The 27,858-nt window shown below is 36.6% G+C and overlaps 1 protein-coding gene across 1 annotated transcript; it reads left to right on the top strand.

The window, feature by feature from the left end:
* Positions 1–39: 39 nt before the first annotated feature.
* LOC135693601 (uncharacterized) lies at positions 40–27,809 on the top strand. Its single transcript, XM_089111295.1, has 19 exons — positions 40–212; positions 645–916; positions 1,726–1,926; positions 3,986–4,227; positions 4,854–5,098; positions 5,865–6,060; positions 7,924–8,183; positions 9,050–9,163; positions 9,710–9,914; positions 10,686–10,909; positions 11,294–11,563; positions 12,673–13,052; positions 13,638–13,958; positions 15,111–15,437; positions 16,032–16,110; positions 17,410–17,820; positions 18,558–18,764; positions 19,515–19,712; positions 20,179–27,809. Exons 1-19 carry the CDS (start codon positions 191–193, stop codon positions 24,996–24,998), a joined length of 8,994 nt encoding a protein of 2,997 aa, XP_088967421.1. The 5' UTR covers positions 40–190; the 3' UTR covers positions 24,999–27,809.
* Positions 27,810–27,858: the final 49 nt, after the last annotated feature.

Raw genomic sequence — 27,858 nt, 5'->3', positions numbered from 1 at the left:
TTCATCACTCCGTCACTGTGCAGGAGCTTTAGAGGCGTCTCGTTTCCATGAGAACTGACTCATGCAATTTGATTGGTCGGATGTAATCAAAGAGTCGATTGCCCGTTTGAAAATGTCGGCCTAAATCTTGGAAGATTTGTAAACAAGAACAAGAAACATTTTTGGCGATATAATCACAAATCGAGATGATATGAATGTCAAAGGCTATCTATGTAAGTTTTATGAATTCTTTAAAAAGAATTACAAGAATTTTCTGAAAGTTCATTGAGGGTGGAAAGGTACAAACTGAGTTAATTTTTTCAAGCCAAAACAAAATGACAATTATAATCATAAATCTGAAGGGGGAAGGACACCAAGAAAGACAAGGGCTGCTAGACTTATATGATATGTGCATTTTTCATACTCTGTAGAATCTGGACAGTCACTTATCCAAATCTTTATATATATTTAATTGGTTATGCCCAGCTCAATGTTATACAACTTTGAAAAATGAATATTTGATAGGTAAGTCTTTGTATTGATAGAAGCATTCCTTCGTTGTTACCTTTAGAAAAATTAATGTTTACATATTGACCGCAATAGAAAGCAATATTTTTAAAAAAATTAATGATAATAAACTAATGACTAGTTAAATCTATTTTTAGCACTAGTGTTCATTTTGGCATGGTCATCAAGATTTACATATGGAGAAAGATTCATTGGCTATAGTGGTTATTTTGTGTATGATAAAGCCAATCTCCCATTGAACTGGTGGGTTTCTGCTGAAAACAGGTTCACATTCCAGTTCAGCTTCTGCAACCCAGATGGTGTCTTGCTATTCCAGAACAATGCAACAAAAAATTCTGATTTCTTTGCTGTGTTTCTTTACCAGCAGTATGTTTTTTACGAGTGGCATGGAGGATTCAGGGTGAAGGAGGTTTGTAGGAAAAGTTGTTTAGTACTTTAGGGTACCAAATATGAATCATGCTTTTTAGATTTGATTGCCTAGAAGAGATTTGCTTTTGAGATATTTGTCTGTCCTCAGAGGGTTTCTTCAAAAACATCAACAAACACATTCTATTTTTTAAGTAGTAAATTAAACATTTTTTATGTAAATTTTCCTTGAATTTTTTTATTCTTTAAAATTTTTTATGTGGGCACTCATCATCAGCTAGTATAATGCTGCCTTGTTAAAATCAAGAAAGTTAATGATAGAGTTTGTCAGCAATGATGTGCCTAAGAAAGATCAATTTTTTAGAATTTAAATTGGGACTGTCAAATAACTTGAAAGGACACCATTACATTCCTTTGATTGTGCAAAATAAGTTAAAAAATTGATAGAGAAATGGCCAAATTAGCCCAAGGCTTTCCCCCATCAAATCTGTAATAACAGTAATCTGTTAGCAAATTTCAAAGTGTTCTTTGGCAATATATCATCCAAGTTTGGTAGCATTAATTGATTGGCAGCTTCAGAGGTATCTTATATCAATATGCCTTTTCAACACATAATTTAGTTAGTAAACAACATTTGATTTGCAGATAGCACAGAAAACAGGATACATATAATGCTTAAGTACACTTATCCTTTTAGGTAATATGCTCTTTTTCTGTTTTGGATGATATTTCCAAACATCTGAAGCACATGGCTTATGTCTTTGTTAATTTACCTGCTTGTGGTGAAGTTGGGATGGTTATCCTGCATTTTGTTAAAAGCTTTAGTACTAGCACTTTTTTACTTTCATGCAGGCATATATCAATTTCAAGCTATCACCCAACACAACATACTCTTTAAGTCTGTTTAACCTTGGTAATTCAAACACCACTGCAACAATAAACTTAAAGCAAGTACCATTGGTCACATTGACTGGAAGAAGTTTTGGAATACATCTTGGGTTCTTATCAGGACAGCTCCTAATTGGAGGATATGCAAGCAGATCTGAGGTGCAGGTGTGTGGAATATTTCAGGGTGAAGTGACCTATTACCGTGGTCATGACAGATATTGCATAAAGGCTTTGCTAAAGTGTGCGAGCAAGGGCGTGTGATGATCGCAGGCACATCAAATTATGTCTGCAAGCACGCCTGAAAAGCGGTCTTAGATAGATTTGTTCAAAGTTTTCAATTGTTTAAGAATTTATAGAAACGATTCAGCTACAAGTTTCACAATGATAATATAAAGCATTACCACTTTCTGAAAATAATTTATGTAGCGAAAAGAGAATAACAGATTTTCCTAACAGCAAGAACAAGATGTCCAAAGATCTTGATATATGATTATTTATTCTGTTTGCATTGCTGCAGCAAAGTTTCAGTTCAATCGGTCACTAATTGAAGGGTTCCATGTAAAAAAATTCAGGACAAACTACCAATCTGGATGGAGCATGCAAGAGATGAAAATTGTGATTGTTGTTAATGGTCCAAATATTAAAAAAGCTGAAAGTATCATTAATAATAGTATCAAGCAATATCAAGCAATTAAACAGACTGCCATTTCGTTTGTTGCTCGAATAAAATTAAGGACACAATTGCTGCAAATTTTCCCTTTTTGTCGTAAGCTAAGTTTGTTTAAACTCTATAGTGCTATTTTTGTTGATAAAACCATACATTCTAAAGTAATTTTTGGTTAAAGTAGTTCTTTGAAAATTTACTGGTCTTTGCATAATCAAACCTTACTTTATGTCTCTTATTTTGAACAATTTTATATCATATGCATTACATATGAAAAAAATGTGCAGGTACCTTTTGCAAACAGTTTGTGCTCACAAGCACAAAAATTTTTTAGGGAGGTCAGATTGCAAACCATTGATCTAATAAAGATTATGTGACCAGTTTCTTACATAATACAAATGCCATGTAAACATACCTGTACACTAAGCTACCACTCCAGTTTGTTTGCGGTTATGTGTAAAACAGCTTTATCTTAAGTACCCTACTAATGGAGCCACTGATACTTTTTATATTTTTGGAGAAATTTAAGATGTCAGTTGCCATATGTCTATGTACCACAAATCTGATCAATGGTAATGATAATAATTAATAATTTTAATATTCATACATGAAAACCTATCAGCATTACAATTAAAGCTCCAAAATGTCTCTAGTTGGTCTCTGACTGATAAGATGCTCCTTATTATTTTCTGCCCTCTTCAAGCAAATTCCAGCTGGCAGTGACTATTCCTTTTCTCCTCTTTTCTTATTTTTCAATTTTTTATTTTACATTTCACACCTTGGTTTTTTAGTTTTTACCCTCTATGCCTACAAATAATGCTGTTATCTTAAGACTCCTGTCGTAAAGTAAATGGAAAAGAATTTGTAGCTACATTACCTGGTTGTTTACTTCAAGAAAATGTATGTGACAATAGTTTCTCCATGGGAAATGATCATTCAAAAACAAATTAAAAGCAATTCTTGATTCGATTTTCCTTGCATCAGCTGCATTCATTAAAAGTACCCCCACCAGCAAATGAGATATATTTTTGTCCAGTTTAATTGTGGTAGTTTGACAGTAAAAGTTGCCTCATTGTAACAGAAGGAATAAAGAAGAATTGGAGATTAAATCATTTCTTGAGCCTTTGGCACGAGATACACTTCCTGTCTCAGTATCTACCTTTAAATTCTCGTTAATCAACATTGCAGTATGTAGTGTACAGTTTGAAAGTTTTTATGTTTGGATAGAAGAATTCTGTCTTGCAAGGTCTTTTGTAGTAGAATATGTCATGCAAGACCAGTATTGCAAGGCCAATATGTCATTGTTCCATGACATACTGTTATTTTGTGTTCTGTTTCATTTTATTTTATGATATGCATTAACATCTGATATATTTACATATTTTCCTCTTGTATTTATTTCTTCTTATTTATAATTGCAAAACTTCATGTATTTATTTATATTCTATACCTTATTTTTTGATTACTGCATTTCAGTATTTGCCTAGAAGTTTATCCATTAGAATTTAGAAAAACCATTGACTAAGTCAGATTGACCTGTTCAATTCCTGTTTTTTTCAGGGTATCCGGTCTCAAGCTCAGACATACCCCCTTGTCTGTGTTCACTTTATTGAAGCAGAAGGGAAGCAGTTAAATTTTAACACATCAACACATTCTTCCAATGTTCAACAATCATGTCCAAAAAACATGTGTAATTCACAAGAAGATGTAACAATCACATCCAGGAATTCATTTTTAGCCTATGACATCTTGAAGACATCAACATCATTGTTCCATGACATATCTATCAGATTCAGATCAAGGTAGTATTAAAATAATTCTTGGCTGTTATATTGTTAAAAAAAATTGATTGATAAGGGGCTCTTGTTAAAACTTTTGTCTAACTTGGGAGAATGGGTATTTCAAACTTGAGCAGTTAGACTTCAGAATATAAGTACAGATAGGCAAAATCTTCTTGTTTTTAAATCTTTAAAAATTGTGACACTTGAAAAGAGGCAATGATAACCATGAAAGTAATGATAGAAATTGATCTAGCCATTGTATGCATTTACTTTTGCATTTTTTGTTCTGTACCACTTTGTGCACTAGCAAATGTTGCATATTTTGGGAAACAAAAACTTTTTTGTAATTTTTTGAAGAAGTTTTGATAAAGAAGATTTTAAGATAAAATATCACGAGTTTAGGTTATAAAAATTTTAGCGTGAAAATATTGCGTAAAAGCTATTGAATATTTAAAAGAGAAAGTTACAAGTTGAAAAACATTTATTACACTATTGGTTCATGCCTTCAGTTGAAGAAAATGCTGGAACAAATGCTGAAATGGCAAAATTATTGTTCCTTCTAGCTACTTAAGTTTTGCCCCAATTTTTCAGGGCATTTACCTAAGTTTTTCGATTCGCATATAAATCTCAGTTTTGAACTTTTCCAGAGCCAAGAACGGACTATTATTTTATCTTGGAAACCAACAAGGTGCCTATCTTGCTGCAATTGTCCATAAGAGACATTTGAATGTCTCTCTAAACATGATCAGTGCGGCGTATACATCGATATCTCTGCAATCAAAGGAAGCAGTCAGCGATGGGAATTGGAAAGACTTAACTGTGAAAAGAACAGAGTCACTCGTTGAGGTGAACCTGGATGGCAACCTGTACCAAATGAGATTCACAGTACCAGGCAAGTTGACATTTTAGTATTTTGATCAGTCTATACAAAAATGATCGCCACAACATAAGTGGCTCGATTAAGGCTCAACTCCAGTGCCAGTCTCTATGCAAAGCAACTTTACAATCAGTTATATAGGGGTATCTGTGATAGTGTAATAAATTCGTTTCAATTGTCTTATGAATAGTGGACAAATATTCTTCCATTGGACAAAATCGTATGGAAGTGATGTAGTCAACGTACAGACCTTGCCAAAAATAGCTACAACTCTTTAGCTTCCAGTTTAAATGTCAGGATTTAACCGCTCCTCTTAATCTTTTTTCTGCGTTTACGCTGTTTCCTTCCCATTCCCTGAAATGTTGATTACATTTCTTAATATCATGTATAAAACATGTACATATATACATGTATAAATATCATGTATCATGTGAAGTTAATAGAAATTAAGATGTAATGAGATTTATTTTTGTGATCGACAGGGAGGGCGCCGGGGGGGGGGGCACCGGGATAGGGGGGGGCACTTTCGCAGTGTCGAATCTTTTTAAAGGCATTCCAGCAGTTGTGGCTAGGTAAATGAATTTTATATTGCTGTAATGAAATGTTGTAGCCGTGCACTTAAAATGGTCACGAACTTCTCTCATTTATAAATGGTTCTCAACGTAGCAGTATTTTGTATAGATATAGCTGATCCGATGAGTCATGCTCAATCATATCATAGCAATACCTTTTCTGTTGTAAGAACATAAACATCGCTGGTTGATCATTATTTCCTTTTCAGACATGGCAGTCGAACCACGCTATATTGTTCAGACCGGCCTGTTCTACGTTGGAGGCCTAAACGAAACCCTTTCGGTACAGAACGTCATGGGAAATGTAAATACGTCTTTGATTGGATGCGTCAAAGACCTAAGGTTTACCGACTCGCGGAGCATTGATAAACGTTACGTTACTCTCCGGAACACCCAATCTCAAAGGTGAGAGGCTTAATTTTCCCTTTCCCGTCATTTTTGTGCTTTTTGTGGTGCGGGGCTGTATAAATTTGCACACGTCAGGAATAGCAATAGGTTTTCGATATGACATTTGACTGCCCACAAGTCCAGTAATTCGAAAGTACGTGTTTTCTTCATTTTCTTCGACATATTGGATTGTGGCTTTAGCAATGCCTCAGCCAAAATCCAATATGTCGAACAAAATAAAGAAAAGACGTACAAAGAAAATGAAGGAAGGAAAAAAATGAAAACAATAAAGGAAGCTTGTCTTGGCCCATTCCAAGACAAGCTAAGACACAAATGTGATTCTTGGTGAGTCAGGCAAAGACATCTTGTATGTTTATCTTTAAATTAAAAAAATAGATAATAAGTATTAAGCCCTGTCTGCACTACAACTTTTAATCTGGGTTAACGCTAACCTGGGTTGAACCCACTTGCATTTACACTGCATTGACTACATAGTATAGTGTAAACGCAAAGTTGGGTTGAACCCAGGTTAGTTTCGCCACGCATGCGCTTCATTGTGAACAGCGATCATTTTCATCTTTCAAAATGGTGGCCGGTAAAAATGAGAATTTGATGTGGTGAGTGAATTCACTGAGATGTGGTACGAACGAATGTATTCACCTTCCCCCTGCAGTCTTCCGAATATAGAACGTTACCTTGTACATGAATCTAGATGTTGCTTAACCCCTTCGTCCGCCCATATTTCGATAAAGTCATGAATTTGTTTCAACTTTTGTTTTGACAATGACTTTGCGCGTATGCACCTTTTGATGCGTCTCTCAAAAAGCGCATGCGCCCGTCAGATCGTTAACCTGGGTTCAACCCAAGTTTGCGTTTACACTGTTTTTTCGAAGATCTTATCCTGGGGTCAACCTAGGCTCAACCCACCTCCAGAGTAGGGTTGACTTAACCTAAGTTCAGCCCAGGTTAGCTGCGTTTACATTAAAAAATTCCTAACCCAGGTTAACGTTAACCGAGGTTCAACCCAGGTAGAAAGTTGTAGTGTAAACAGGGCTTTATGTAGCTATCACTTTGTTGCTTCTCTGCTCACTCCACACTTTTCAGTGAGTTACTTAACCTGAAGGCTGTTTGACAATTAAACGCAAACCCTGAAAAATCTCAGGAGAAGATGTTGTTTCTTGTTTATTTGCACATATATCTCTAATGACTCGGCAGGTACAATGCCTGCCAAAAGTACTTGGAACACCCACCAATTTACGCTGCATTTGATATCTTTCATTCCTTTCATGAAAAAAATTGCTACTTCCGCCCCCTTCCCCCTCAAACAATGTTGATGATTTAGAGAAATATCATAAAAGAAGCGCAAAAGAAAGTGCTTCCTAAAATCCTAACCCGTTTGATAGTAAACCAACATTGTTCCGTGGGGGAGAGGGGGATGATTGGTTTCGACCTTGGAAATTGATGTCAGTGTTCCAAGACTTTTGGCAGGCATTGTAGGAATTCAGTTATGAAATCTGTACAGTGTCATTGCGAGTTAGACAAGTATTCTAGCGGCTAGATCCGCCGTAAAAAGGTTTTGCTGACACGTCCTACTTGCTCTCCGAAAACGTTTGAATCGGAATTTTTTAATATGCTAGGCTTTTAAATTACATTAGTTGCCCCAGTTTTTACATCTATATCCTTTTAAGCTTCGTTTTCAAAGACCTTTGTTGTAATTATACAAGGTGTGATGTTTGGGGGGGGGGGTGGGGGGGGGGTGATGATCGTGAGCCAGCGTTGCCCCTTGGAATCAAAAGCGTCAGTCGCATTTATCGTTTCACCAATCTAAGGATCTTTTAACTGTTGCTTAGATTTTATACTGATGGTGATTTTGTTTTCAAGAAATGTGAATATGAATGGCTGCCTTTCCAACCTTGCTTGCCCAGTCGGATGCTTCAGTCCGAACGAAACTTGCGGCAACTTTTCTTGTCAATGTTCTGCCGGCTTTTCCATGCACCAAAACAGTACGAAATGCATCAAGGAAGCTGGTATACCGACCGTGACGCCAACTACCGCCTGTCATTCATCTCCTTGTTTTCACGATGGCACTTGTGTGGCAACCAGTGATTCATTTGTATGTCACTGTAAAAATGGCTACATTGGTATGTTTTATTTTCATCCTCTTTAATCAAGTTGTTGTGTTTACAGAGTTTTTAATCTAAACATTTGCAAGATTCTTGCAGTTGTTCTCAAATACTTGGCTGGGATTATTTTTTGACATTTATACTCAGAGAAGGCTTAGACATGCCATATCTTAAAAAAGTTCTGGAGTAAATTATCTAATAGAAGATTTGATATTGAATTCGAAACGCTTGTCGTAAAAATTTTTGGTAGTCTCTATGCTTCAGCTTTGATGCTGAATCCATTTCTTCTTGTTGATATTTAAGTCATTCCATCAATTCTGCGTTATGTTTCAGCTTTGATGCTGAATCCATTTCTTCTTGTTGATATTTAAGTCATTCCATCAATTCTGCGTTATGTTTCAGTCCTTCATGTCAAATCGTCAATAAAAATCTCTTCTGAAACGCGTACAACTATCGGGTTTCTCTCAGGTTTCTGTATCATATGCGATTTCTGAATCAAGGAGCACTTATAAATACATTGTGATGTCTTTCAGTATTTCATAATTTGGTCATTGTATCTTGTATAAGTTAAAAATTAGGTGAAGAAATGAGCTTTCATCTAAAAGGTACATACAATACAGTAGATTGAAGAAGCGAAGGCTGTCAAAACTAGTAGCAGGCTCAGTACTGTTGTAATCGAATAGAACAACTAAAGGTGAGGATTTCAGACGAGAAAGAAACTCTCTAATTCCAAACTTGTCAACGGAATTAACTCCCAAGCGTTATCATAGCGAGGCTAATAGTATAACGAGGCTGGTCATGGTCATGGACCCAAAAAACAGCACTAAAAATGCAAATTCAAACTACAGCAGTAATGTTTCTGTTTTCCATACTTCTTCCATCAGGCAAGCAGTGCGAGGCTATTGTCGATGTTTGCCTTTCAAAGCCCTGTCAAAACAATGGTTTTTGCGTCAACTCACCGGACTCATATCAATGCTGGTGTCCTTCTGGATTTCGAGGTCAGTACGGTTAATGTTGACTTTATACACTGCTTGTATTTCAAAACACGTTTGCTCTTAACAACCCTTCGAACCTCTTATCTAAATATTTGCTTTTTTATATTTATTGTATTGATTAAACATCTTTAGTTAAGTTTGGCCTTCGCGAATTATACTACACACAGTAATCACAACCATTTCATTCTTCCCTTATTGCTGTCAGTGCGTCCCTTATTGTGAGGTAGGTCTCTCTTTCGGGATTATGCTGTTTCAACAACAATTGTCTCAAACTCACTGATATTGTTTTTGGATGCTTGCCTACATTTCGATTACCATTGACACCGCCAGTAGTGCGTAAGCTCTCTATTCCTTTATTTCTCATTACATATGTTCAAAAGCCTAGCTACCATTTTTGATGGTCTATATTTTTTCATCATACCTCTACCAACATTTCCGCTTTCAAAATCTGTTGCATATAAGCATATATCATCGGACGTTGACGCAAAGTCTCAATTATATTTATATAGTTTCGAGAATTTGTTTTATAGCAATCAAAATTAATTCTAGGTGTGCATTGTGAAGAAAATATCAACGAATGCTTGCATCCCCTTGACCACTGCTCATCCCATGGTAGATGTGTTGATGGTATCGATAGCTTCTCCTGCATCTGTGATGCTGGATACACGGGTCACAGATGCCAAACAGAAATAAATGAATGCCAGCCCCGAAATCCTTGTCAACATGGCGGACAATGTATCGACAGAGTAAACAAGTAAGCTGTCCAGTTCTCTTAGCTATAATGGTTGAACCGCTTTATTTATCATAAGTCTTTCTAAGATTCTGGAAAACTATTGTGGAAACTGTTAAAAGGTGACAAATTGGGTGGAAGTATAATTGAAAAGTCCTTCCGAGAAAATGGTTATAAAATTTATCAAAAGATACATTCGCTTGCTTTTCTTGGAAACTGCTGCTCAATTAAGCTTTAATCTTTAAAAATAGTTTGTGAATTTCGTTTAAGTATTTCTTCGTACACTACTGCACCCTATTTTCAGAGAGACTCTATAATTGAGGATCATTGTTCACAAAACATGTCATCAACAATATTCGTTGATTAATAATGATTTTTTCTTCACCTTGCGTACTGTAACTTCTTAATTTCACTCTTTATTACCCCTTTCATCATCTACCGCACAGAACCTTTTTATATTCATTGCTGGTTTAGAAAATCTAAGAAAGGCATTTATATCCCATCCAAATCCGAAAGATTCATATATGGTTATATTTACATCAGAATTAAATGTTGGGAGTTTTGAGATTGCACATTATAGATATGGCTCTTATAATACGTATTAGAATACTTTTATCCCTGTTGATGTTGCTCTTGATGTCAACGTATCTTGTTTAGCCTGGAATGAATCTGCTTATGGTGATTTCATAGCAGCTAATATTAACAAAATCCGCTGCAACGAACTTCTAGACCATGATATAAAAGCGTGATATCGATACTCCTTGATATTTCATAACTTTCCCGTATTCTTTTCAGCTTTACGTGCAATTGTATACCAGGATATACCGGAAGAACCTGCGACACAAATATCAATGAGTGTGCATCGAATCCTTGCAATAAACGGGCTGTGTGTGTCGATCTTGTTAATTCATACGCTTGTAACTGCACAGTCGGCTTTACTGGGCCTAACTGCTCAGTCCAAGTTGACTTGTGTGCATCACGTCCCTGCATGAACAATGCCACTTGTACGAATGAAGTTGGTAAGTTCCACTAAATGTTTTTTCTTGCAATTTATCCATGAACCGTAAAATTGTATTGTTTGTTAACATAAGACAGAAAATATGTAATTGCAAATCGTATTCTTCTTTGGTTCCAAGAACCTGTCCCTGCAACTCGTAATTCTCGTTCATTTTTCGCAGTGTTTTCAGATACTCGCTTGCAAATAGTCTCTTAGAATTCAAGAAGTTTTTAATGGAAATCATTAGGATTTTTGTTAAGAAAAGATTCCATTTGCATTATTGTGCAAAATTTATGCGAATTTGAAATTGGTATATCATCATTGAGAGCAGTTTTTTATAACGAAGTACGTGCTTCTAAACTCAATATGTTTTTCTTCTTAAATGAACCTATTTCATTTTCGTAAGGTGGTTTCAGCTGCAGTTGCAGGGCTGACTACACTGGAAAATTGTGTGAAAGCCGAATCAACGATTGCGCCTCCAATCCATGCTATAACAATGGACAATGTATTGATCAAGTTGCCTCTTATTCATGCATCTGCCAGGTCCCTTTTACGGGCTCTCAGTGCGAGGGTAGAATAAAAGAGTGTCTGTTTCTGCCTTGCGTCAATAATGGAACGTGTATCGAAGGAACCGGAGCATCACAATACGCATGCGTGTGTCTTCGTGGATTCACAGGTATTTTCGATATTGTTGACTTTCACTAATCATGAATAAAACTGCCACAATGATAACCGAGTAGTTACTTCATTTTATTTATTGTATGAATAAAACATAGGTATTGTTATATAACTACCTGGCATCTGAAGGTAAGCTTTAGGAAACATTACTCGATCTTTTTAGGTTCTTCCATCCGATTATTCCTATGTCTGGAATTATTGAGTTCTTGCTTCTGTCCTCATTCCAAATAACAGTTCTGTCGTGTCAGCAAGGCTTTCAATAGAAATTTGTCAGTGGCTCGAACAACAGACCCTTGGATCTGCAGTTCGTGTTCCAAACGACGTTGCCATCCTCAAACTTCACCAGACGAAGGTGTTTTGTGTTCTTGTCAAAGTCATAGCAAAGCAAGACAATTCCTTCGGCGTTGTCAATTGAATGTTTTGATTTCAAAACAGCGCTTCTCAAAATCATTGATGTTTTTTAACATAATTACTGTTTTTAATCGAAGAATCAATTACAATGCCATTATGATGTATACTACTTTTATTTACATTTTATTTACAAAGTGGAACCGTTTGCTTGCTTGATAAAAATTGAAATTTCAATGTTGCATCTTGCAATCTGCAGATGAAATCTATTCAAAGGAACAGAATTAAAAGAAACATATTGTGGAGGACAGTCTTTTCATATTTGTCCATGACTTGCAATTGTGCTGCAAGACAAGCCAAAACAGCATTTATATGGTTTTTACAGAAAAATCACGAGTTGTAGTATTTCGAGCTCGCTTTGAAGATTTAAAGCTTAGAAACATGACTTCCCTTCAATGTCGACTTTAAACCAACTATTTATGTATTTTACGAGGAACACACTAGCCTTCTTAGGCGTGCTTCAAAGCAGGAGGACATCATATGTGAATTTAATTAAATAACAGTAAAGTAAGCAAGGCACTCATGCTTTATTAGTTTAGCCTTAACCGTTATATTTTCCATTTGTGACAACAGAAGGTAATAGATGACATGAAAAGAATTAAGCTCGGATTACTTCTTATGATGTTGAAGAAACGGAGCATGAATTTAGCCTTGGAATAATTTCCGAAGAGGTAATAAGTATTTTGCCTTTGCTTTTAGGTCGAAATTGTGAGACACGAACGCAGAAATACTGTTTTTCCCATCCTTGTCAAAACAATGGGACGTGTTTTGAAAACGAGACTAGCTACAACTGCAGTTGCCAGGCCGGTTTTACTGGACGCCATTGTGAAACTGAAATTAATCAGTGCGCCTCCATGGTGTGTGAAAATAATGCAACATGTCATCGTATTGCCCCGACTCGTTTCGAATGCCACTGTAAGGAAGGATTCACAGGTTTGCGTTGTCAGTACCTTCAACGCGTCAACTTTGACAAGGAATCGTTCATAAAGCTACCATCACTAGCGAACAAGAGGAATTATAGCATTTTGTTTTCATTTTCTACAACTGTGAAGAATGGGTTATTGCTTTATCAAGGAAAGGTATAAAGTTGTTTAGAAATTTTTTGTTTCCTTTTCAAAACTTTAACTTTCCCTTAGTTTATTTGGCATGTGTGGCAAATCATGCCCATCTTTCCTTTAAGTATGTGACAAGTTCATCGGTAATAAAAATTATTCGTTACCTCATTTTTTAGCTTTCCATAATTGTCTGTAGTTATTGCTATCACATCACATCTTAAAAAACACATAGCTCTTGTTTGTTGATATTTTCACTCTTTCTCATTCAGTTTTAACATACTTTTTCTCCCAAAAAATCTATTGGCCGAAACGGCCCTTAATCTAAATGGAAATTAATTCCAAAGAATACATTATAATTACAAGTTTACAAAGAAATTAATCGATAATAAACATTAAGAATAAATTGAATTTAACATAAAAAATTTACGCATTGTGAAATAAGTATTGTCAATATGGTCGAATGAATGCCAGATTACACATTCATAACAGCTGTACATCGCTATTTTTGGTGAAACATAATTGATAGTTTCATTTATCTTTTTCCTTGTAATCTGTAATAATATATTAACGTTTCTTTGTATCCTAATTGCTTTTTGCTCTTCTTTCAAGGTGAATCCTTTTGAAGACAGAGATTTCATCGCATTTGAGATTTTCAACGGGAAGTTACAGTTCAGCATGAATTCAGGAAACCAAACAAGCAAATACACCCTTAGCTCAGAATCTGTCAATAATAATGTGAAACATATTATAAACTTTAGCATCAATTATCAATCCCTAAATGTTACTCTAAATTCTTTGCATGCCCTCTACATCAACGGTTCTTTACCTAAGCGCTTGTCTGGCCCACTGTACGCTGGTGGATTGGAAATGTGGACTCCGGAAATTAAAGACGATTTGTCAACAGATAAGAACTACCATGGATGTTTTGAGGTGAGACTCATTTTGCCTTTATGATGTCACCAAGCCGACAAAGATTTGTTTGGCTTTTAAGCAACATAAATCATTTATCTCTTCTTTTCCGGTTCAAATAAGACGCAATTAAATGCTCTTAACCTCAGGTATGTACTGAAGTTAAATTTTCAAACGTCTTTCTACTAGTCAAAAACCTAAAGGTCTAAATTGGAGATTTTTTGTATTCACAGTAATCTTTAAGGTTCATTATATTTTGATTGATGATAGCTTGGTTTTTTCCCTAATCTTCCGGGTATTGGCGATAAGCAGGCCATGCTAAAAATATCTAAAATGTTACAGGCGCTGTTCATTCATTCTTTCTTTTCAGTGTTACTAAATAGGTTTTTTTTCGTTGAGGCACACGTAATAAAATACAAATTTGCCACGCCTGGCTTTTTTGCAAGACTAGCTTTTATGACAAAGCTTGAAATCAGTGCAAGGGTAAAAATCCTTTCAGAGCCATCTAAATTTTGAAATGTCAATTCAATACAGTCTCATAACGGCATATACAATATAAGTCCTTACTATCGATGGATCAACTGAATAAGACGACACTTTTGAGACATAATGTGACAACTACGTCCAATTATACAAACTAACGCAAGCACAGCTATGTAATGGAACATTGCGTCTTCTACAGAACAAGGAATTTAATTTTTGTATGATTTTTGTATGATTTTTCTTTGCATGAATGAGACTTTAAGAAAAACTATGAAAAACCACAAAAGATGGAGATAAAATTTATCAATTACAATGACATCCGCACAATTAAAACTAATTTTTGAAGATTTAAATGCTTCTATGATTGCTCAAACGGGGTCCCAATGTCGAATTTTTACACTCTTTGTTCATAGATTTCAAACGAGCATTTCATTTTTCTGGAAAGGCCTGTATAAACCTGTATATATTTTATTATCATTATTATTACTATTATAAAATCATAGGCTTCTTTCTATTTCATATAATTGATAGTTTGTAGTGAAGCAAACACATAAAAACTTGCCATAGTACCCTTATCAACGTATTAGAAATCGGTGACCCTCACATGCCCATTGAACAGTTACTGATAATTATTCATCCGAACACTTGCATTCGACCTGATAATGAAACCAAGAATATTTTTGCTTCAAGGTGCTATCTATCAATGGAAGTGTATTCAATCTGAAGCCTTTAATGAATCACGCTGGATCGCCATCAATAGGCTGCACGAGACGCCATCCTTGCGCGACAAATGTGTGCCAAAATGGAGGCACGTGTGTAGACGAATGGGTCTCCTTCTCATGTAGTTGTCCAAGTGGTGTATTTGGAAGTACCTGTCAAAATCAGGTCTCAGCCTCCTTCACGTCTAATGCAATGGGCATGAGATTTGATTCATCAGTTGATATTGCGAATGTCACTTTTCAATTTCTGGTATCCTCTTCCACTTGGGATGGTATCATACTATCCACAGATAATCAGGTGAGGAATGAGATGAGATACAAACTTATAAGTATTAGAGATTATCGAGCTCATACCCTTGATCTTGTTGATGAAACCTCTATGCTGTCAAAAGCTACACATCCTTTTGTCATTTTATAGAGGTCGTGCGAAAGAATAGATAAATATGTCAATTTTCAATTTGAATTTACTTGCCCCATACCCTTGTCAGTCAAGTTCATTATACTACTTGCCCCATACCCTTAAAGTTTAATCAGCAATTTTTAATTGCACGTACGCATCGTATGAAATTTTCAGGTAAAGTAAAGCCAAGATCACTGATGTTCCTTAAAAAGCATTACCTTTTCCTTTGCATATAAAAAGTTGCATTATACTCCTCTGCTGTGAGTCAAGTATTTATGCTCATTTGTATTTGGCCATCTTGGCCATAATATATATTTGATAAGTTTTGCTTGATAGTATTATTTCGCAGAGTTGATAATACTGGTAAATGTTTGCTATTCTGTTTCATTTCTACCATCTCGATACCAGTGGTTAAGTTTTAACGTAAAAGCCAGACCAAGAGAAAGAGAATGCAGTGGTCTTTAATTATTGTGAATTCTTATACCTTTGCAGATTGCAGTGTTTGTGTCCAGAGGAAGTGTCTACATTGGTTTCTACAGTCCGGATTTTCGAAGATATACTCAGAGATCTGGTACTTTGATTTCTCTATGTTTCGATATTTATTTACCTAGACTTCTTTCCAAACTCTCAAGGCAGTATTGCATTGGTCACATTGAATCTACCCTGGGTTCCAGAGCGTCAAGTGTAGCAAGTTGGTCGCCGGAGCACTCTCCCGCAACCCCCTATTTCATAACGCCCTATTTCCTCGACACTGACGCCCTGGAACCCAGGGTACTTTGAATCTTGCTAAATGAAAAGTTTCAGGTGGACTTGTACCAAAATCCACTTGTACCAAAATGGATACTTATCAGTTCTGTAATTTTCACGTGCCCACCTAGAGAATAGGCATCCCTTTCGAAAATGATTAGAAAATAACGAGGCTTCTTCAAGGATTATCAAATTCGAGAAAACAACAAAATGATCCAAGAACAAGAACCTACAATATGAAACTATAATCTTTGCATAGAACTGTCTCGGCCCTAATGGGTTGTTTCCAACCACTTAATATCGCCCCTTGTGGGTGGTTCTGAAGAGAATGTTGCATACAAATTTATCTCTATTTATCTACGACCCTTTCGGACCATATCTTAGCCGTTTTATTTTGCAAAATATATATTTGATATTTACGAACTATTTTTAGATGCTCGGGAGAGTATTCAGTAGCAGGATGCCTCGAATGAGTGTAATTTTATCGGTAACAAGGGGCTTAAGCAAACATATAGAAGTTCTAGAATGTTCGGATAGTTTCTGGGGTTTGTAGGTAGTCTACGTTTGAGGAAAAGTTTAGAAATTCTTCGAAATTTGAAAATTTGAAAACATTTGAAAGAATAAGGGAGTTTGAAGACATGAAAGTATCTACCCAGAATGAAATTTATGAAGGGAGTTTATTTTTAATGAAGAGAGCTAAGCTTTTAAACGCAGTTACAGACATAAGGTTGCTATAGCTTAGACTGAATTTAAAATGTGTAGCAACCCACTGAAACCGTAGCTTAGTATTCAGAAATCAAGCATGACAAGATTAGCAGTAGAGCAGTAGAGGTAGACAGTAGTTCTGAAGAGGCTAGATAATTAGTTTTTTTATGCAGAACCCCACGTTTCCAAGCTATTACACTATCATGCATATCCACTTGTTTTCGTTATTAATTAGATCAAAGCCACTTTTGCATTCTTGTTTCCAACTTCCCTATTTTAATTTATTTAGATTCAGTTGAAAGTTGTTAACAAGTTGTTAACAGTTGAAAGTTCTAAATGTCTAGATTATGGGTATTGCATAGATGTGAATTGCTTATTGATGTACCAAGTGAACATATGTTTGTTTCTCTCTTCTTAGATGCCCCTATCCTGAACGGTGGTTGGCATAAATTGGAGTTACTGTTAGCCCTTAGTCAGTTATCAATAAAAATAGATGGCCGATCAACAGTTCTGACAAACAGTGGATTACCTGCGTCATTTGGTCGTCGCATCTATTTCGGCCAGAGTCCAAACACGTTCACCGCCATATTGGTTGGTACGATCCTATCTTACCAAGGTTGTATTAGGAACATAACAATTGATGAGAATACACTTTCAATGAAAGATGCAAGGAGATCCTCCTTCCTGACGCCTTTACCTGCGCCAGGCTGCACAGCTGACAAATGCGTGAATGGCAACAGTTGCTCTGGTCATGGATATTGTGTTGCTAACAATTCTGGGACATTTTGTAATTGTGTCAATGGCTTCACTGGGGCCATCTGTCAAGATTGTAAGTAAATAATACATTTTTTTGTAAAAATATTGTGTATATGGATATTCAGGCTCAAAGTCATCCAAGTTTTAAGAATATTATAAGAATATCGCTCAGCCTCAGCTCGCATATTTATGTCTCTTTTCAGCAGTTGCCTGTTTTGCGATTTTCATAACAGAGAATCACCTGACTGACATATCTAGTTTTTCAAAAAGCATGGTTTCTATTCGAGGGCGGGTGATGTTTCTCTAATATCAAATTTGAAAAAATAAGAATACTTTTAGAATAAATTCATGCTAGAAAAAATTTCTTAAGAATATCGAGGCTGGAAAGTCGAGGCTGGAGTATTCTTATTTAAGAAAGAGTGTATGTTTTAAATTGACATCACACCATCCTGGAATGAAAATAATGATAAAAATAATAATAATAGAAAATAAATCAACAATAAGAATAAGGCTGAGGCTGAGTGAACAATTTTGCCAAGGTTGTTTTTAAGCCTTTATGTTTGCAAGCACGGCATTTGTTTACCTTTAGAAATCCATACTATATATTGACATTATTGAAATAGAGTTTGTAGTATACCAAGATGTGCTCTATCAATAAGTTTTCATATTTTTTGCATGCATGGAATATTTTATATTTGAAAAGTATTCTCAATGATCATGATGAAAGAGCATTTTGTTTGAATGTAATTGTTAAAAAAACAATAAACATCTCAAATCCCTATTAATGCTAGACAAGTTTTGTCTTTTTAGCTGCGCCATCAACATTTGGTCCAACGATAAAACCCGTTCATTTAGCTCTGAACACATCTGTATTTAGCGTGGGGAGAACTGCATCTTTTTCTTTCCGAACATATGACCAAAACTCATCATTATTTCTCCTTGGAAATCTCACGTCGGATTTTGTCAGAATTGATTTACAAGATGGATTTGTTAAGATGAGTGGAAATTTAGGAGCAGGTAAATCACGTTTTAGTAAAGTAAATCAATTGCTTTGCTAGCAAAAGCGATTGTGTTTTTACGATAAAAGCAACTGTGAGCGCACTTGCACTGTTAGATTTTGTGACAGCTTCACTTAGACTACCCTCAATAGTGCACTGTGGATTTGAACAGTCTGCAAGTTCAATTTAGCCTATGATAAGTATAGCAATGATATCTTTAAATGGGGTTATGCATTATTTAAGTACTATTCCCTTTCTTGTTCCTGCCTTTTTATCTACGCCTAGAGGCATAACGGACTAACATCATGGTTAAAGACTATTATTAATGTTTTCCTAAGCACCTTAGACTTTCCCCGCGTTTTGCCCTTGTCTAAGTCAGAGCAAAATACTCTGGAAATCTTTTTTAATGGCTTTCTAGAAACGTTAGAAACTCACATCTAAGAACCTACATTTTTTTGTTTAGCTTAGAATGGTTCTTAATCAATGGATATTTCCTATTAATTGGTGGTTAAGATCATAATATGATCAATGCTTTCTATTTGCACTTTAAAATTGTTTTCTTATCTTTAGAATCAAGCCTTGTTCTCTCAGGTTCCTAATTTTGGTGTGGATTGTGCTGCATGTAGAATTCACCAGTACTAAGGATATCTTTTGCAATAGACATTCAATAAAGATTTCAGGATATTTTGAGAAAACTTGCTTCAATTGAGTTTGTGTACCTCGAAAGATTGCAATTTCGACATGAAAACATTCTTCGAATTTATTTCAGGAGTATTTTTCGCCAACGTGAGTATGAGACGTGTGAATGACGGACAGTGGCACAGCTTCAAATGGACAAGAAACAGAAATGTATTTACTTCTTATCTTGATAATGTGCTCCAAAAGAAAGTTGTTGTGCCGGAAGGAGAAACATCACTGGATATAAGACAAAATGGAATTGTGAATGTTTTTATTGGCAACGTGAAAGGTATGACTCTGTTTCTCTTATTGGTCAAATGAGGTCTGCTTTCAATATAGCCGGTCACTTCAAAGGCCATTTCAAAGTGATGCCAGTTAGGCTTGGTACCCTCTCGCTTAAATATTTAATCAGAAATGCTTATCTAATAATTTTTTAAACCTATAAGGAGCATTTCTGGTAGATGATTTCTCTGTGTATTCAGGCTATATGATTGATCGATCACGTGATAATTTTATTTACAGATAAAGATGAAAGGGAAAGGTAGCCCATATTCATCTATAATGAGACAGTTTTATTGATGAACTAATCGCAATGGTTCTTAGAACGTTTTCTAGATGCAAGCCTTCATATCCTCTTTCTTTATTCACAAATCATTCCTCGCTTATGAGTGCTATGCCCCAACCACTTTTTACTTGAGATTGAGATTTTGATCATTGAATTAGCTCTATGTGTAACAAAAGAATTCTCTCCACAGGCTACCATGGTCAGTATTCACAAGGCCGTGGCTGCATCTCAAATTTGAAGTTAAATGAGAGGCTTATCAATTACATGACATCTCAGATACAGTATGGAATAGTTCAGCGGCAAGGAGATCTCCAGAGTGGATGCGTATCGCTTACAAATTGCTCAAAACATTTGTGCTCCAATCACGGTCTTTGCGTGGACACTTGGAACTCTTTTCGTTGTAAGTGTGATGCAGGCTGGACTGGTAAATCGTGTGAAGCTAACATTAACGACTGCCTAGCAAATAACTGCTCGGTGAGTTCCACATGCATTGATGGTATAGCAAACTACACTTGTAGCTGTTTTGAGGGATTTACTGGACGATATTGTCGTAATCTCGTCAATGGCTGCGAACCCAATCTATGCACCAATGGAGCTGCTTGTGTATCTAGGTTTCCTGCCAGCTTTACTTGTAACTGCCCGAATGGATTTACAGGACAGATTTGCGACACCAAGATTAGAAACTGCACTACAAACCCTTGTCGCAACAACGGTAGCTGTATTGAAACGGCCAGTTCCTATCTTTGCAGATGCCAGGCTGGCTTTCTGGGTAGCGACTGTGAACGAATTGATCTTTGCTACAGGAATACTTGTCGAAATAACGCTAGTTGTGTTGCTAACGAAACTGACACGAAACGATATTCATGCCAATGCCGTGGTAACTACAGTGGTGAATTTTGCGAAATTTGTCGTAAAGGCTACGGTGGCTTGAACTGTACGTCAAAACTAAGCCCTTGCCAATCAAATCCTTGTCTTGGAAATTCAACATGTCAGGCAGATTCTCAGCTAGAAGGATATTTTTGCATATGTGAAGCAGGCCGAACAGGTTCTCGTTGTCAATCCGATATAGACGAATGTTTATCTTTCCCCTGCTTGAATAATGGTACTTGCATACAAAACTCTTTACCTAAGAATGGTGAACAATTTGCTGGATATGTCTGCAATTGTTCGGCAAACTACGTTGGGCGCCAATGCGAGAGGAAAGTCAATTCGTGCATACCCCATCCCTGCATAAATAATGGCACTTGCCAGCAAATGAATACTTCGAGTGGATTCGTATGCCGCTGTGGAGGTGGTTATGAAGGAGAAACCTGCGAGAAAGTAAGCGATCCTTGCAAAAGTAACCCATGCTTGAATAATGGTACGTGCAAGAGTAATAAGGGAAGTAGTGGTTACTGGAACCAGAGTTGCTTATGTTTGCTTGGTTTTGAAGGGAGCCATTGTCAAGTCAAATTAACCCCTTGTTTACCAGCTCCTTGTCTGAATAATGGAACATGTGTTTCATTTTTCAATGGTACATATTATTGTAACTGCACGTCCAATTATACTGGTAGCAGATGTCAAAACAAAATAAATCCATGTCACTCAGCTCCTTGTGTCAACAATGGGACGTGTATTGCATACTTCAATAATTCCCAGTTTACTTGCCATTGCCCTCTGGGATATTCGGGCAGGCTGTGTCAAACACTGATTGACCCTTGCTACTCATCGTTGTGTCAGAATAACGGCACGTGTGCTAGGATCGGTGGCAATAATTATACATGTCATTGTCTACCCGGTTTCAGTGGTATGCATTGTGAAACTCCAAACGATCCATGTCATGCATCGCCTTGCCTTAATAACGGGACATGTATAGCCAATTTGAAACAAGCTAACTTTTCATGCTTGTGTAAGCAAGACTATTTCGGAGCTCGATGCGAAAACATCTCAAAGTGTACTAAACGTGTGTGCCAAAATAATGGTACATGTATTAAGAATGCCACTGGGGAGTACTGTTTATGTAGTAAAGGTTTTCAGGGGCCTACCTGCAACCATACAGATAATCTTTGCTATGGGTTCAGTTGTCAAAATGGAACCTGTCATGTGGTCAACGGTACATTGTCCTGTATTTGTTACCCAGGATTCACCGGAAAGCAATGCGAAAAAAGAATTGACTTTTGTCGTTCTATGCCATGCAGAAACAATGGGAATTGCTCGACGACAGCTCGTGGATATAGGTGTGCTTGTGAATCGCTCTACACAGGACCACACTGTGAGACGTTTCTTAATCATTGTACAAACTCAACTTGTCTCAACAACGGCACTTGTGTTAATACAGAGACAGGAGCAGTATGCCATTGCATTAGTGGTTTTGCTGGCAGTTCTTGTCAGCATGATCGTAGAGGCTGTGCCTCACTTCCATGTCAAAATGGTGGCGTATGCAACGAAACAAGCAATTCAACCATTTTATGTCGCTGTCGCACAGCTTACTCTGGGAAATTCTGTGAGACTAGAATTCGTCACTGCTCATCAAATCCGTGTAGAAATAACGGAAGCTGCATAGAAGATAATGGAGGATTCAAATGTTATTGTGGCCTGAATTACACAGGGGCCACCTGTAATGTAAATCTGAGGATGTGTGATTCGTCTCCCTGTCTTAATAATGGGAGTTGCTTGTTTGTCAATGGAGTTTGTGACAATCAGTGTATCAGACGTAACTGCGTTAATCAGAGCAATTGCTTTCAGAATGGTAGCAATATTTTATGCAACTGCCACGGAACTGGTTACTATGGTAAGCGATGTGATTTGGATGTAAATGAATGCCTTTTATCGCCGTGTCAGCATGGAGGTAAATGTCATAATTCTCCAGGTGCCTTTTTGTGTGATTGCAGTAAGACAGGATACAAAGGAAATCGCTGCCAGAGTGATATTAATGAATGCACTAATGGCCCTTGTAGCAATGGTGGTGTTTGTGTGAATTCTGCTGGGTCTTACTACTGCAATTGCTCTGGTACCGGTTACCATGGAAATAGCTGTACAGTTGATGTCGATGAATGCAAGCAAAGGCCTTGTTTTCATAATTCAAGTTGTCTAAACACAAAAGGATCCTTCGTTTGTAAGTGCAATAATACCGGTTTTACGGGAAGGTTGTGTGAACAAAATATAAACGAATGTACTGGTGTTCCTTGCAAAAATAATGGAACTTGCAAAGATTCTTTTGGATCATTTTCCTGTGACTGTAATGATACTGGGCATTCTGGTAGACTTTGTGAAAATAACGTGAATGAATGCATTTCAAGTCCATGCAAAAATAATGGAAAATGTATTGACACAGTTGGGTCTTTTCTCTGCAATTGTAATGGTACAGGCTTTTCGGGAAATCTCTGTGACAAGAGAATCTTGTATTGTCGTGAGAAACCTTGTAAAAACAATGGCACTTGCGTTAACATGAAAGACGCATTTTTCTGTAATTGCAACAATACTGGCTACATTGGACAGACATGTGAACTGGACTTTGATGAGTGCATAAGTCGACCTTGTTTGAATAACGGAACATGCCGCAATAGTCCAGGATCCTTCACTTGTGATTGTTTGGGTACTGGCTACATTGGTCAGTTCTGTGAGAACGACGTCAACGAGTGTCTGGGAAACATTTGTAAAAACAACGCCACATGTACGAATACTGAAGGTGGCTACGTGTGTAACTGCAGAAAAGGCTTTAATGGGAAACAATGCAGTGATGATGTAGATGAATGCTTGCTTGTGCCTTGTCTTCACGGTGGAAAGTGTCGTAATACTGTTGGCTCTTACTCCTGCGATTGCAGTGGAACAGGCTACAGAGGTGTTAATTGCGGAATAGACATCGATGAATGCCAAGCGAGGATTTGTAGAAATAACGGCAGATGTAAGAACCTTCAAGGTTCTTTTCAATGCGACTGCTCAAACACAGGTTATAATGGAACGTCATGTGAGAATGATATTAATGAGTGCAGTTTATTACCTGCCGTGTGCCAGCATAGTTCAACTTGTATCAATAGTATTGGTAACTTTTCTTGTATTTGTGGTAGCACGGGCTATCATGGCAGATATTGCCAGGCAGATATCGATGAATGTGTGAATAACAGGACTTTATGTCGACCGGGTATATGCACAAATACCCCTGGTTCATTTGTTTGTAATTGTAGCAACACTGGATTTTATGGTCGTTATTGTGAGAATGCCATTCGAAATTGTGAAAACAAACCTTGTAAAAACAATGCAACATGTATCACAACATTGAATGGGTTCAAATGCAAATGTCCAGGAGGGTTCATGGGAAGTCAGTGTCAAACCGAGATAGATGAGTGCGTACTAGAGAGGCCATGTAAACATGGTGGCTTATGCAGCAACACTTACGGATCGTATGTTTGTGACTGTAAAAGTACAGGATATAGTGGAAGAAACTGCACGGTTGATATCAATGAATGTCTTAATTTAAAATGCCAGAATAATGCTTCATGTCTGAACACCTTAGGCAGTTACAAATGCACTTGCATGCGTGGATACACTGGCATGCAATGTGAAACCAAAATGAGCAGCTGTTCAAGTGAACCATGCTTCAACAAGGGCAACTGTCTTGAGCAACGTGCAGGTGGATTCATATGCGATTGCAAAGGGACTGGCTACATGGGCCCTGACTGCAGTTCTGACATTGACGAGTGTCTCAACGCATCACATTTGTGCAGCAATAATGCAGTTTGCGTGAATTATGCTGGTGGGTACAATTGTACCTGCCGTAACGGATACAGAGGTAGATTTTGCAATGAGACGACTGGCCCTTCTGTTGCCGGAAAATCAGAAAATTACGTCATTGAGATCTCGGTGTCTATTGCAGCTGTCGTCTTTTTTGCTGTCATTATTATTATAGCTGCTGTCTTCTTGAGAAATAATAGTGGCAAGGTAAAAGGGACTTATAATCCCAATGTCCTTGAAATGCAGTTTGCTGCACCCTATGATTACTTGGAACAAGATCCAGAGGAAAAGCTTATTTGAGCTCTGCTTCATTCGACAAAAATGGGAATTCTGGCGTTCCTAGATAGGAGAATTCATTTCCAGGGGCTCCGTCTTTTAAGAAGAGCACATTTCGACATTTTGGTCAATCGATTTCTCACTGGCTGTCTTAAATATCAAATTGATGACGCAGGCCTTAAATACGCTGGATATCTTGTTATCTTCAAGCCTCCTCCATAATAGGGCCTATAGAAACACGTATTTCATTTGCAGACAGATATGGAAACATCTTATTACAATTCATGTGTACTCTCGAGTACGGAATAAGTGGGCCAAGACGCCTTTTGCATTTTGAGGATAAGTCCACCAGAATATTGTTGTTCCAGCCACGGTAAAGTTCGAAACCATTCTCTGAAGGATCTTCGAAACCGTTCCTTTTTATTCTTAATGTGTACTTAAGTTCTAATTACGACTGTTTTTTACTTAACGACATTCATGCAAAACTACTGGTCATAAGGGGGAACACCACAAGTTTTTAAAATCCCAGCCAGCCCTATTATTGCTTTCCAACCGAACCCTTTCCTAAAGGTAACCGAACCCGTTCATTTTACACCAAGAAATCTCAGAGCGGTTTCCTATTCGGAAATTTGCCTGTGAAGAAGTGCTGGCACAGAAATGTTAGCGAGATGTACATGATCAAAAAATAATAATAAAGGCATATTTATCGCGCCATATTTCCCCAGGGCTTATAGGCGCTTAACAATATAAAATTTACATAAAAATGATTAACATAAAAATTTAGACTAAAGAGTATAATTTACATTGGTTGATAAAATATTCATGATCCTATGCGCTTAACAAATAACAATTATTGACATTAATATAAATTAACCTACAGAATATAATTTATATTTGAAGTTGCTTAACTATATTTGTGTGGCAGGCATGAATGAGGTCGAGCCTCTCCGATCTTGGTTTTTTTTATACAATGTTATAGAATAAATGTGATTGTATGGTGGTGAAACAATACTTTGCTTCATAAAGCGAAACTATCAACGCAATTTGAAAAATAATCCTGAGGTCTCGATGGTTTTAGATTATTTGCAACAGATGATGCAACAATTTTTCTCAATAAAGATCTCTTTATATCAGAACCGAACTACTAAAACATCATCAAATTAGCTTACTGCCAACATGAACTTAAATTAGCTTAAGAATACAGTCACCGATTGCCACTTTTCTGATTGAGGGTGACATGCAATTTTTCAATTCGATATTGAAATTTTGTTGATATAAAGGAAAACTTCTACCAGAGTTATTTCGATGACTGAAACCTTCCTTCGGTTATGGTGGCAGTCTTTGCATAAGTATTAATATATTTTGTATTATAAAGTTTTTCCCTTTTTAGATTGCATTTTGCATTGAAATGAGACTCTGCTCTACAATTCGACCGCCGTAATTTCATTTTTTATCACAAACCGACCGTTTTCATGCAAGTCCTTTCTACAGAAAGGGAATGTGATACGACGTTTATCTTCGTATTCATTTTGTAACATAGTTAAGTTATGATAAGGAACTTGTAAATTTGTGTAAATTTGTGATATTATGATTTAAATGGAAGATAAAATTTCTAATCCAAAATTTTTGGATTGAAAGAATATCGAGATACTGTAAATGCCCGATTAAGTGCCTAGTACTGGAACAAGCTACCAATTTGAATAAGCGCCCGTCCTAACTGCTTGAAATTAAAAGAGAACCCAGAGCGCTTAGTTGGCTATTTACGGTAACTATTTTTGTACAGTGATGATTTAAATTTTTATAAGATGCTTATATTTATTTAGATGTAAAATAATTACCATCAACTTAGAAATATTGAATTCCTTGAGAATTTGCTATTTTTTAATTTTTATGAAAAGAGACAACAAAAAAGTTGCAGTTTCAATTTTTCAGTTTCTCTGCCTTTCAAAAGCATCACGTCTACGTATATTTGTTATTGAATGGCATATTGCCTATTTCATTGTGTTGAATTTTACCATTGTCGTTTACTTATTTGATGATGCACCTCTTGGATGGTTATGCATACTTTGGACTAGCCTGTGTCCAAGACCCCTAACCAGGGGCGTCGTGGCTGGGGGGCAGGGGGACGTGGCCCCCTTTGCTCTCAAAATTTAATGGATTTTCGGAAAAATCATTGTTTTGTCGGAAAATTCTCAAACTTGGGCTGTGGATAATTCTCAAACTCTTAGCAATATATATTACCTGGACTAAAGTACTTACCGTGAATTCGAGGGGCAATTCACTTTTGTAAAGAAAATACTAGATTTCCACAAAACAAAACGACTTCTCAGGATTTACCGATTCCTACCATAGAGTGATTTGCTGTTCAGATTTGGTCAGTTAAAATCCGAAATTTCAAAGGCCAAATTTGGTTATGGAAATTGGTCAAAATTGGCATAAATTAAATTTTTTTTTGACATTGAAGACCGGGACAATACCAATTTTGTGCGTATCACCAGATTTTTGGAAATTGGGTCCCAGATTTGAAAATTTATGCAGTTATGTTGCGTTAAGGTAAAGCAAGGAAGAAGTCAATCAAAACCATCGCTTTCCCCCAGTGCATGTTGAATTTGAGAATAAGATTTTATTATTAAAATTTGCTTCACATAATGCGATTTCCGACAAATTTTTTAGTATAAGATCATAAAAAATGTTCCCCTTTGGCGGCAACCATGGTGTAACTTTATTCTACCCTTGTCCTAATCTACGGATGTCAGGAGCGTTCACTGTAAGTATGAAGAAACAAAGTCAAGATAAAAAGTGTATTTTAAATTTCTTTCCAGCTAAGGCAAAAGTTTTGAATAAATCAAATATTTGAATAAATTTCAAATAAATCAAAGAAGTT

This window comes from Rhopilema esculentum, chromosome 11 (genome assembly GCF_057945365.1).
Source record: "Rhopilema esculentum isolate cy_ngs chromosome 11, ASM5794536v1, whole genome shotgun sequence".
Taxonomy (NCBI): Eukaryota; Metazoa; Cnidaria; class Scyphozoa; order Rhizostomeae; family Rhizostomatidae; genus Rhopilema; species Rhopilema esculentum.
This window is presented reverse-complemented; position numbering and strand designations above follow the sequence as displayed.